This window comes from Drosophila miranda, chromosome 4 (genome assembly GCF_003369915.1).
Source record: "Drosophila miranda strain MSH22 chromosome 4, D.miranda_PacBio2.1, whole genome shotgun sequence".
In the NCBI taxonomy this organism is placed as follows: domain Eukaryota; kingdom Metazoa; phylum Arthropoda; class Insecta; order Diptera; family Drosophilidae; genus Drosophila; species Drosophila miranda.
Window position 1 is genome coordinate 15,233,232 of NC_046677.1, and position 12,705 is coordinate 15,245,936.

The 12,705-nt window shown below is 40.6% G+C and overlaps 4 protein-coding genes across 8 annotated transcripts; 2 read left to right on the plus strand and 2 right to left on the minus strand.

Moving 5' to 3' along the window:
• Positions 1–366: 366 nt before the first annotated feature.
• On the minus strand, positions 367–5,807 carry LOC108161801. 5 transcript variants are annotated; one of them, XM_017296155.2, is made up of 3 exons: positions 5,601–5,807; positions 625–850; positions 367–552 (listed from the first exon to the last, which is right to left on the minus strand). In XM_017296155.2, coding segments are annotated over exons 1-3 (321 nt in total). In that variant the 5' UTR covers positions 5,603–5,807; the 3' UTR covers positions 367–459. The 5 variants fall into 5 exon arrangements, with proteins under 5 accessions (XP_017151644.1, XP_017151640.2, XP_017151645.1 ...); XM_017296151.2 differs by lacking the exon at positions 5,601–5,807 and adding an exon at positions 2,543–2,721; XM_017296156.2 differs by lacking the exon at positions 5,601–5,807 and adding an exon at positions 2,618–2,718.
• A 94-nt stretch (positions 5,808–5,901) lies between these two features.
• Positions 5,902–7,293, minus strand: LOC108161799. The gene has a single exon (XM_017296149.2). It carries the CDS (start codon positions 7,264–7,266, stop codon positions 5,986–5,988), a length of 1,281 nt encoding a protein of 426 aa, XP_017151638.2. The 5' UTR covers positions 7,267–7,293; the 3' UTR covers positions 5,902–5,985.
• Positions 7,294–8,184: 891 nt separating this feature from the next.
• On the plus strand, positions 8,185–10,295 carry LOC108161798 (sodium channel protein Nach). The gene is made up of 7 exons (XM_017296148.2): positions 8,185–8,507; positions 8,579–8,705; positions 8,757–9,041; positions 9,101–9,188; positions 9,370–9,455; positions 9,512–9,993; positions 10,052–10,295. The coding sequence occupies exons 1-7, from the start codon at positions 8,240–8,242 to the stop codon at positions 10,183–10,185; spliced, it is 1,470 nt and encodes a 489-aa protein (XP_017151637.2). The 5' UTR covers positions 8,185–8,239; the 3' UTR covers positions 10,186–10,295.
• A 358-nt stretch (positions 10,296–10,653) lies between these two features.
• On the plus strand, positions 10,654–12,698 carry LOC108164167. The gene is given in 4 exon segments (XM_017299778.2): positions 10,654–10,933; positions 11,504–11,645; positions 11,706–12,494; positions 12,497–12,698. Coding segments are annotated over 4 exon segments (1,170 nt in total). The 5' UTR covers positions 10,654–10,786; the 3' UTR covers positions 12,589–12,698.
• Positions 12,699–12,705: the final 7 nt, after the last annotated feature.

Here is a 12,705-nt window from a genome sequence, read left to right on the forward strand (position 1 = left end):
CTATACAAATAGCCGTCTAACAACAACATATTTATCGAGGAATATGTATAAATAATATAAATAGAAATAATCTATTGATGATCTAGATATGATAATATCCAAACAATCATCTATTAGCTCTTAATTGCTCTTTTGAAGCGATACGAAGCGCTAAGGACAATGAATTTACCATGACATTTATATATATCGTTTTATATGCAATCTATAGAGGTATGGAGTTCTACAAAAATTATCAACAAATTGTGGTAACTGAAGCAGTGCAAAGTTTCTTCTAAAACTAAGAGAAAATACTTTTAAACTCTTATCTATTAAATCTGTTTCAGTATCCAATGAAACATCAAAAGCATTTAACCACCATTAAATTAATCAAATTTTGTGTCCGTTTTGTTCCTAAACTAATGACTGCGATTGTTTATTTTCATATGGTGTACATAACATAATTTGATAAATGCAAAATATTTAAAAGAAACGCCGGCGTGGTATCAGACCGGCATGAGATAACACATTGTAAATTTCCATGCGTGGAATTTTCTCAGCCTGACGATCATAGACCTGAAAGAAATGAAATTCCATTGAGATGAGAAAATTATTTCATCATGGGATTTTGTAGGTGATGAAACGTACCACCTCTTCGCCAGGACCAAACCAACTGGATCTGGCCAAAGCATCCCGGACTCTGGGTGTCTTGTAGAAGGGATTCTGGAACTGTTGTGGAAGGGTCTGCTCCCAGGCGGCATTCTCCACGACGGCAATGTGTGCGAGATCCCGTTGAGGCTGGGGACGTCCCTCGATCAGCATTGAGATACCCACGACAATGGCCACCGACCAGATAAGGCGACGGGGCAGGCACCTTGACGAAGAGTTGGTGAGAAGAAGAGTTGAATTGAGTTCACTATACCACATCCACTTGCTCGATTTAAATTATTATTATGATGATCATTACATAATTGTGGCGTGCATATAATATTACAAGTTTCCGCCTGTCACGCACTCACACACACACAGCCACACGCATGTTCCCCCAAGAGCTCTCCCCAGTCCAGTCCACGCCTAAATGACCGGCTTTTCACTGCTCTCCCAGTCCCAGTCTCAGTCCCAGTACCAGTGCCGGGACAACTTGTTGGCCAAGTCAGCTGACTGTTGGCTCTGTCTTTCAGTCTCTGACTCCGACTCCGACTACGACTCCGTCTGTGGCAGTTTCTATTTCTCTTTTGCAGTTGCAGTTGCAGTTGGGTTGTCATGTGGCCAGTCATTTCCTAGATGTCGCGTGCTGCGTGGAGGTAAAAAATCTCTGCTTTTGCCAATCGTCATTCGGTGGCTAGTTGGTTCGTTCGTTTCGTCCCAGTTTGGTGGCAAAAAGATCCCTGATCTTTGCTTTTAATTGGATAACCGGCAGTGACGCCGCTCTTGTTGCACCGCTTGCCCCTTGGTGATGTAAGTTTTGGACTTGATATTGCCACCGGCGGCACTGGCATTTTCAATGTGCCTGTTTTCTGGCCGCCCTTTGCTTTTTGGCCAAGTCATGATTGGCTGCCGTTGTGCCTGAGCCAAAGGCTTGGCTGGACCTGTACGATTTCCATACTCGTACGAAAGGGGGAAAATTGTATGATGCAATAGCATGTAAATCACTTGAATTACAATGGTACGGCTAGCCAACAGATATTCCGAGTATCTGTAACTGATTTTTTTTTTCCATGGGGATATTTCATGTGAAACTATTCGCTTGAGATGTTTTTGATAATGTAATCGTATTCAAATTTTTATATGTGGATGTTTATACTAATTTAAGGCTGATCTAAGGCAGATCCATTGGAACAAAAATTATTCATATAAATTCTTCTCAATAGATCTGTTAACTAGTTATCATTAAGTATTAATATTCGTTATATGTTCTAATAAAATGGGAGCGTATTTCATTCTTTAAGGAACCATAGTGTTAAGTATACCCTCTTAAAGTATTATTTGAAGATACATACAAATCTCAGGCAAAAGGCATCTCCCTATTCCGATACGACTTGAGTTCCATCTCATAACATTTCAAAACTAAAGGGTTCTTTGGGTTTCTCCCTAGTTAACCCAAGAGATCTACAAAGCATAGCTTAATATATTCCAAAAGTAAACAGAAACGAGATCACAACCTTGATCCACATGATCGATCCTTCGACAACCTTTCCTTTCCACCTATTACACCAAAATCATCTCCCTGTCTTGTGTACATTCCAGTTCACTGACCCACCTACCGATCACCAACCATTTTGGCTTCTTGGTCACACCCAACTGATGTCCCATGACTTGGGCGGGTTGCATTTCGCTTTCGGTTGGCAACCCGACCATCGGACGGACCCCAACCGTCTTATGCAATTCTGGCGTTTTGCGAATGCGCAAAAGACGCCAGCGAAACACTCTCCTCCACAACCTCCCCAAAAATGTGCTGGTATTTTCAGGTTTTCATGCTTATTTTGTGTACGCCACTCAATTGTTGTTGTTACTGGGCACAGAGACTGGGCCGGAGACGGAGACGGGGACGGGGACAGCTACTTACATACTGCAACTACGCTTTGTGGCTGTCTCCGTCTCGTTCCAGGTCTCAGTCTCCATCACCCATCAGCCGTCTCACACCGTCTCCGTCTCCGTGTCTGTGTCTGATTAGGTCAATGGAATCCAATTGGCGTCAGCGTCCGAGAGTCGTTGCAGTTTTCGCTTTTTTACTTATGTATGTACAGTCGTACGTAGTCGTCTCTTCATTCCATTCCATTCCAACATTCCAAATTTGGGTCATGTGGTTAATTGACAAAGATTGACGTATTGTTAGTATTGTTATTCTACAGAGTCCACAAATTTGTTTATATTTTGCATACAATGAGGAAATATGCTCACGCATCTGTTACAATTTTCATTCTTACAAATCGGTAGCGGGTATTCGGATAGAATAGGGGATTACAAAATCGAAAGCGTACAAAAAGAGGATTGTGTAGGAAAAGTACTCAAAGCGGGTCATTGAAAGGAAATTTCATCTACAAATTGCTTGGAATTTCTGAACCAATTTTTCTATTTCTTCAAACTTGAAGGGAACATGGAATGGGGATGTGGAAGCGTAGGTACTGTACCCAACGATGATTGTCAATGATCTACAATCTACATTCAGGGCTTCAGTGGATGAAGCATCGAAACCGCAAAAATGAGGTTGTATTGGCTGGAAATAATGTACTTAATTAATAAACACGAATAATCGGAACCGGTCAAAAAGTTTTGACTCTGGTAATGGTAATAGGAACGAGGCATCGGAAGCACACACTATAGGAATTGTTGGAATGGTTTCAGTTTCTGATTCAGTTTTAATTACCCCCAAAGGTGACGGTGATGGGATAAGCGAAAGGGAAAATAGGAACTGTTGAAATGAGCTTGGAGATGAAATCTACTGCTGCTATGGAATGGAATGAACCAGTCTTCATTCCTCAAAACAGAAACATTTACGGAAATGGGGAACGTTGAACGAAGAATCGTAACCGTACAAATGAGGTTGGGTCACGCAGAGCCGTGTACCGTGATGACAGATAGTGAGAGGGGAACCTTGATGCGAAACTTGAGCCAAAAAAGAGTCTGCACTCAACAACAACGCTCATTACACGTTTTCGCCGCTGACTGAAGCAGGCGATCGTTAAGTTTTGAAAGTGTGAAACTCTTTAAACCGTTTCAAGGTTGTCGCAGTTGAGGATGTTTTTTTTTGCTGATGCCGCGGCTGGTTTCATGCACATCTCATTTCCCCATGAAAATTTTAATTAAAAGTCGGGTAATACATGTTCTTCTTTCAAATATGTTTTAGGCGAGGCCCTTAAAATGTGATGAAAGGGTCATTAAAGGTGTTTTTAATTAGTTAATGTAATAGTTAGTTAATTTATTTATTACTGGGTGTAATGATGCTGGTAAGAGATTTCATATATTGGGTACGAAACTAAACAGAAACCTCTGTAATATCGTCTTATTTCTTTCACTCTTTTCTTTTTATTGAATTCACATGAATAAATTGCATTTTAAAATTTAAAAATTAGTATTCCGAAAGGTGCAATTAAAAGTTGCATCATTATATTTTCACTTTCGATTGACTTGAATCCAAAACTGTGTCAACTTTTTTAGTCCACGAAGCACGATCGGTTAACTGCCTCCCTGACACCACGCCCCCTCTTCAACACTTTATGGTCAATATTGATGGACAATCGTTGTGGATCATATTTATTAGCCGAATGGCGTAACGGGGCTGGGCAGCACCTGCTTTTGGCCATTTGTTTTGGCCTCTTTTGTTGGCCTTTCTGTCTGGGTCTTCACATCGTTTAATTGAAAACGCTGTGTGCCATGACAATCGGAATAATTGTTTTCGGTTATTGCATTAATATTATTATAATTTTTTTGAGGTTTACAGTGGTTTCAGTTTTGGTATTTTTTGTTCATTTTTTGCGGCTGTGTTAAGAAAACGTGACCGTTAAACGAAATTATCTGTCAAGTGCAGCATTTTTTCAGTTCGAATCTTTTTTTGTTGTCTAATTTTATGGTTTTTGGTTTAACTTCTTTTGTTAGAATAGTAACGACTTTTTTAGTATAGTTGTTGGCGGTTTGTGATAGGTCAAAGTTGTTTATGGTTTGGGTTTTTTCTGTCACACACTTTTTTATGTAGGTCTCTGGGTGGCCACCGGAACGAATCATTGAGTTTTTTCGGTTTATAAATTATGGCATGCTGATGGGATCATCGCCTTAGTGTATTGAATGATTGTGCAATTTTGATTTCGCATAATCTTAGAAAATGGCCGTAGGTTTAAGATGCTAGGTATTTGAAAATATACAAAATATCAAGGATGGAATTTTTAAGTATAATTTTGGTTAAAATAATTGTTTATAAATTTATTTCATTGCTTGATTTTAATGAATTTCCGAAATAATTACATATTTTGAAAATTGGTTTTATTTTAAAAGGTTTTTTCTCAATTTTTATGGTTTATCATTATTGATTATTAATCTCAAAAATGCATTCGGGTTACATATTTTTTGAAAAATGTCTCTTATTCTTTACGAATTTATTGGATTGTGTATTTTGAATGTATTTTTGAAGTAAGAAGTTTTTATTTGTATCCTTTATTGTTTTAACTTTTGTTTATTATTTTATGAGACATTGTATTTAAAGGTTTTTTAACGGAGTTCTTTATTCAAATTTTATACAGGTTTTTTGCGGTTGAAATTATTAAATATTGAACTTTGTACTTTTTTCGATTCCAGATGTACCAATACATTTATGTACATATATATGTAGGGGTTTAGTTTGATTTCTAAGGAATGTAAATATCATAATTCATTGAAATAATTTATTATGTTCGGATAAGTATAAGTGGTAGAATTTTGTTGTATTATTAAATGCAATATTAGAGTTTAGTATACTCATTTATTAAATTGCATAGTTCCATCAGTTCAATAAATTATTTATTTATTAACATCACCAATCGACCATTAAGGTAATGCGAAAGATCGCACATTGAATTATTTATCATGTAAAATAACTATTTTTTTTCAAGACTACATATTTGACACCTGATTACGCTGATCACCAAACTCACATTTTGTATATGTCTATGACTTGATTTTTTCAAAAATTAGCAAAGCTATTTAAACGCTTTATTTAAGCATCAGGCGGTTAGGTTTCAAAGAGAGCCCGAAACAGCAGTTGTGGGATTGAACGCGGCCAATTGGCAACTGAATTGAAGTTTGCCGCCAGAAAGCCACGAACTGAAACTGCGAGTGCTACTGCGTCTGGTACTGGTACTACCAGTAGGTAGTGGCCGAAAGCCGAAGATCGGTTTGTTGGCTTGGCAGGTTTTGGACACTGCTCGAAAGTTTTTCAAACAAAAAGAAGAAAGCTAAATGACAACGAAAACTCAACGAAGCATGAGCTGAAAAGCTGAGCAAGGTTTTGGGGTTTCTATATTTAGATAATTACTAACTTTAATTTCTTTCTTTCAATACAAAATTGTCCACAAAATCTTCAATCATGTCTGTCAGGCGGGTTCTGTACAGCTCATCCGTGTCGAAGGCCTCCTGGCAGATCTCTATGCGACGATTGCTGAAGAACTCAGTGAATCCATCCTCAGAGCCGGTCAACTTTTGCGTTGAGGATGGTGGCAGCATCACCATATGACAAAAGAGACAGCTCTCGATGAGGCCCACACTGCGGAACTCCTCCACAGACTGATAGAAAGAATCCTCGGGTATAAAACGAGCTATATCCAGGCCCGCTCGCTTGAGAAACTCGCTCATAAATCGGTAATACTCCGCCAAAAGTTCATCGAGATGAGCGGCCCGGAATTGACTAGTTGTTGGTATTGTAAGGACGGTGAGCACATCCAGTGCTGGTGGTGCATATCGAGCCAGCTGGAAATCCACGATGCGGCATTGCAGTGGGGTCTCGCCATATTTTCCATACTGAAACATTATGTTGTTGGCCCACAGGTCGCCATGAAGCAGGGTATTCTGATATTTATCGGATGTCCTGATGGCTTCGAATATGTACAGCATTCGATCGGTGAAGTTATCCAAAATGTAGTCCATCTTCGATTGGTATTTGGGCATCGTTTTGATGATTTTCTTAAACACCGAACAGCATTTGTGGAAGTTCACAATCCGCAAATGATCTGGCTTCTTGTTGCTGGGATATGCATTCTCGACAACGGCAAGGGGCTGGGATTGGGGCAGCCTCTTACCCGTACGTGCCTCCTGGATGATGGAACCCGCATGCATGGCGGCCAGGGTCTTCAGGCAGCAGTGGAGCTGCTCATAGTTCATTAGACCATCCCGTCCGGTGCCCATGCGGTAGCCCTGATCCGCAAGGTTCTCGAAAACCAGCAGATTCTTATCGGCATAGTAGCACCTGGGTGCCACCTGAGCGCAGGCCATCTCCAGTTCGGGCAGGACATTCTTGTACACGGCAATCTCCTTTTCGAACACACCGAAATCCTCCAGATACTCCATGCGCGAGGCATTACCCTCGGGGGCAGCCTTCACAAAGAATCTTAGCTTTAATGCCGCCTCTGCATTGTGCAGCTGTACCGTGACCTGCAGATAGAAATGACTTCCTAGATATCCGGCTGGTGCCTCCGATGTGGGCTTTAACTGATAGCTGACTATATCAAATCCCGGATGGGAGCTTCTGTCATCTTGATCTTGATCAAGGTATCGCTGGCACAAGCCGCGAATCTGGTTGGGACTCAACTCCAGTGCCGTCGCCATGTCGATGTCAACTGTTGGGCGATCTGTTCGCGGCTACAACGTTTTATATTGGCTCCACAATTTGCGACTTTCTCTCTACTAGTCTGTTGTAAATTCTCCCAAGATAGCGCCACGGCTAAGAGATAAGATTATGGCATCCAAATGCCTTAAAGGAAGCCCATTTGCTTTATTTGCTCTTGGCCTAGACTGAAGCAATTAAGGGTCACACTTTGGTGGTGTGAAAGTCAGGGAAACGTGCCATGGAAAAGTGCTTTGGGAAAACTTTTATAATTTTACTCACATTTAACACTATTACATATTTTAATACAATTTTCAGTAATTTCCATCAATTTCCATTGATATTTTAAAAAAAGTTGTGAGTTGAACTTCTTTGTTAAGTATACACTCAGAGAAAAATGACATAATAAAATGAAATACACCTATATATAAATGAAATATTCGGTTTTTAAATAAAAACAGTCAAATTAAATAGAATTCTCTTCGACGTAAATAAATACTTAATATATATATAAATAAAATATCGTATAAACAAGTTTTTAGTCGTCCGATATTTTACTCATGTCGGCGATAACGACAGAAGCGAGTGAGCCGGGGGCTGGCGCGTTAAATAAATAAAACACGGCCTTTATTTAATCTCAATACAAACAAATTTCAAGTAAATAATTAATATATTCTAGTCTACATATATACCTAGGTGTAAAAGTAATTTTTTTCGACGTGTATACACACACTTTTCTAAGAGATTAAAACATTTAAACACAAAACACTCACGCTTCCCCGTTGGCAACTAATTGTTTAAAGTGGGGATTGGATTTATGATGTAGGATTTAGACCCGATGGAAGCCCGCTTATCAAGTAAACTGCGAGCTAAGCCATTGTTGATGTGAGGCAAACAAATTTGTGCCACTCAAAGAGCAGGAAGGTGCGTGTGTCGGGGCTGGGAAAAAAAACACCTGATAGATACCCCATCAAGATGGATAAATCGAATGAACAGGAGTCATTAGCAAGGGACACCGTGCTCCGTTCCGGTTCACTCACAATCAGTTTCGGTTTAGAGTTCATAGAAAAACGTGCCGCCATGAGGTTCAGTCGAAGTATAGAGGAATATCTGTCGAACTCTACCCTACATGGCGCCAGATTCATAGTGGACAAGGATGCCAGTTGGCTGGAGCGAATCTTTTGGGTCATTTGCCTGGTGGTCTCCTGGTACGCCTCCTGGTTGCTTATCAAAGCTTCGCTAAGTGAGTCGCCTACAGATCACGACACAGATAAGATGGCTCGGACTTACGGTGCATTTTGTGATACCTTTCAGGTGCCTTTGAGAATAATGCCATTAGCTTTGTGGTGGAAAGCTCGTATCGCGATTGGAATACAAATTTTCCAGCCATCATAGTGTGTGAATCGAAGAATATGGATCGCATACAGGAGGTGGCTGAACAGTAAGTAGAAACCGTATCAGGGAATTGTCCTTAAAGTCCCCAACTTCTCAGACTCTGGGGCGCTGATCATGACTTTACCTTGGAGGAGGTACTCAGTGAGATTGCCTTCTTCCGGGGCGAATCCTATCACACGGTCCACGAGTGCAGTGGCGAGGAGTCCACGGCCTCCTGTTTCTACTCGAACTTTTCGTACTATGCCCAGCTGGTGAGGAGCAGCTGTGTGGACTCCATCAGTAATTGTGAGTGGAACAACAAGCCCTTCGAATGCTGCAAGTACTTCCATCGCATGGAAACAGAGCTGGGCATATGCTATGCCATCAATTCTCTGCAGGCTGGGTGAGTGTGAGTCCTTCCAATGAATATGCTTTCTTCTCACAGAAGATGTATTATTGCAGAAAGAACAAAGGCCCCAAGCTGAATATGTATTCGAATCGTTATACTGGACCTGGAACACTCACAATGGAATTGCATACGGAGGCTACAGTGAGTTCTATAATCTTAATGAACAAAGAACAGTTCATAGAACTTGCCTCATAAAGATTATTTCCTTATTACAAAAGAGTTCATTATGTACCTAAAAGTCGGCTCATTTTCTCTTCAACAAAAGCAGGAATTTTAGGCATTAGAAATTTAATCCAAATGTCTGTGCCGTCTCTTTGAACAGGTCTTCATATTGGGCAACGAAGAAGTTCCCACTTTGGTCACGCCCAAAACGGATTTTCTAGTCGTGGGTCCCTATATATCCTTCACGTAGGTCTTCCTTATGATCCCAAGATAACTCTTTATACAAAATTTAAACTCCTTAGACGCTATATCTCTAAGCGTGACATTGAAAACGATGAGGAGATCCGTCAGACGAGCGTCTATCAGCGTAATTGCCGTTTTGCCGATGAGAATATTCTAGGTGTCCACAATTATTATAGCTATAGTGCCTGCACGGTTCAGTGCCGCAAGGATCGCCAGATGGAGCTGTGCAACTGCTCCAGTCATCTGTCCCCCAACTCGCCCGACTGGCAGCTCTGCAATATGGATGGTCTCGAGTGCCTCAACAGGAACTATGAGGATCTTTCGGTGATCATTGCCAAATGGTCGAAGCGTCGTGGTCGCAAGGGTCTGGTCTGCGATTGTCTGCCCTCCTGCACGGAGGTGGATATAACTACAGTGTCTGACAGCAAGGACAACATGGTCGGGGAGCAGGATTCCGTCTCCCGCATTGAGGTGGGTCTCATAGAGCTGCCCACGGAGCGGTACAAGAGGAATTTAGTGCGTGGCAAATTGGATTTGGTCGGTGAGTGGGATCACCAGAGAACTTCGTAGGTTTTCTGTTTAATCTGGTTTAATTCCAGTGTCCATTGGTGGTACAACAGGACTATTTGTGGGGGCCAGTCTGCTTAGCTTCGTGGAGATCTTTTACTACATCACTATTCGTCCTTATACGACTTATATGGATGCTCGTTTGAAACGTATGGTTTTTGATTAAGAATGCTAGTTGATGTTCCACAAGTTCAATCATCATCTTCTCGTTTTGAATTATAAAATATAATTAAAGTTATTAATAAATCTATAGATCCCAAAATTAGCGGCAAATGATTTCTAGACTTTTATTTTGGGCTTCCTGTTGATAAGGATATTTGGAAACTAATTAGAAATGTGGATTGATGGGTCTAGAGGAACATAGATAAATTAATAGATGTGTAGATGCATATGGAATCTAAATCCATTTTTGTGTGCCTCTTCTTTAAATTCATTTAAACAAAATTATTTGCTTTCTTTCCGGATATTCCGTAATTTCTCCTAGTGCTCCGTAGTGCAACAGCAAACACACCCACTTACCTATATCTTATCGTATAGATCTCTAAATCATTTGCAGTGCTTATGCACCGCCAACATCTGTGCATGCAAATTTCTTGCTAAAAGAAAATAAAAACTGAGTAGAATTCTATTTTCGCTTAGTTGCTTACGACCGTCAGATGCTGCCACATTCTGCCGAGTGAAATTTTTTCGGAAAAGCGTGCTCGAGAGAGAGAGAGAAAGAGAGGAACATCGAACGTATACGTAACAAGATATTACGTATACGCAATATGCTGCTCAGCCGCCTCGAATGTGTGAAAATATTGGAAAATCTAACAAATTGCGAGAGCAAGCTGTTGGACTATCAGGTGGTTCGAGATGACACTGCAGTTGGGTATCTGGGGGATTACTATGCACTGACTATAAGCTACTGCAACGTGAGTATCTGTATCTGTATCTCAACGAGACATTGTTGCCTTGGCAATCAGTGCAGAATGATATCAACTTTGTGTCCATATGTTTGTTTGTATAATTTAGCTTGCAAGTTTGTATCCATATATCAAAATGATAGTATAAAATTTGTCAGTATTTGTGGTGAGAAAAAGTAAAAAATAGTAGATTATGGAAAACTTGACATTTTCTTTTAATAACTTCCAAAAAGGTTTCAAAAGAGTTACTTAGAAATAAATGAGTAGATAAATAGATAGATCAATCTCTCAATATATACATTTTCATATCTATATCTTACTAGATATAGGAAATATAAGCTAAAATACCCATTAAACTCTGATAATTAACCTTCATGTAGAATAAAAAGTGTAACGTAAATGTAAATTACATGACATGACTACTACATACAAGTTTTTACTTTAAATTTACATTTCATTGCATACTCTTGTGCATATGTTTTTGGTACTCAGTGGAATATCCACAGATATATATCTGATAGATAGATATGTGTAGATAGTTCTGTATATATATTATAGCTAAACGGATTTTTATTTCAGGCTGAACAAGAGGAAATCATCCAAAAAGCGCAGCTTTTCATCAAAACCCTGCCCCTAAAAAGCGCCGAAGTGGCCAAGGAGGCTATATTTCGTAAAGAGACATGGTTCTACGAGACAATGCTAAGCAAAATGCAGCAATACTGTGAGTAAAATCAAAAACTAAACTAAAAAACCAATGGAATATAGCTAGAGTTCTCTTTAGCCAAGCTCAAATGGAGTCCCTTTTGTTACTTCACTCGGCCCGATCTACTAGTCCTCGAGGACATAAAACTAAAGGGATATCGGGCAGTGGAAGCCACTCAACTGACTGAGAATCACCTGCATCAGCTGATGCGTTCCGTGGCAGCCTTTCATGCCGCCAGTCTGATTTACGAGCATCAGACCAAAGTGAATATTGGGGAAGCCTATGGCGATCAATTGCTGGAGGTAACAGTTGCTTCGGAGATAGCCTGGTTTACTACTGGCCTCTCTGCGGTGCTGGCTGCCGTACGAAGTCTTCCCCAGTATCAGGGAGACAGGGAACTCAATTTCATTGACAACCAGCTGCTGGCGATCATGGAAGGCATCTATGAGCAGGCGAAGCCTTCAATCAAGTACAGGAATGTGCTTTGTCATCGCGATCTTTGGGTGGGAAATACCTTCTATCCACGCGAAGAAATCGGGGCCGCTCTCCTTGTAGACTTTCAGACCTGTCGGTACACTCCGCCTGCACAGGATCTAGGCTTTAGTTTGTATATGAATCTCACATCAGCGTGTCGAAGGCAAATGGAAAAGACCTGCATTGATGTGTACTACAATAATTTGGTGGAGAATCTCTCAGAGTTTGGCCTCCAGGCAGAGCTCCTGTTGTCCAAATCAGAGCTCCTGGAATCCTTTGAGGAGTTTCGTTTATTTGGGATTGTCTATCGCGCTGTGGCGGCTACCATCATTAAGGTGCCAGCCGCCTTTGTGACCAATGACTTCAAGTATGTGGATCGCAGTGGAGTGATTTTGGGTATATGGAAACCAACCAAGAGTTCAGGTCCTATATGGAGGAGTGCTGTGTGGACGTCATGAACTTGGCCTTGGACAGGGCAAACATGTGAGAGAGAGTCTGATAAGGATGAGTTCTATGCGCTGTGCCGGCAGACGATAAGAAAATGATTGTAAATATCAACCAAGTGGAAAATATACTATGATCGAAATGGGTATACTCTAACAGA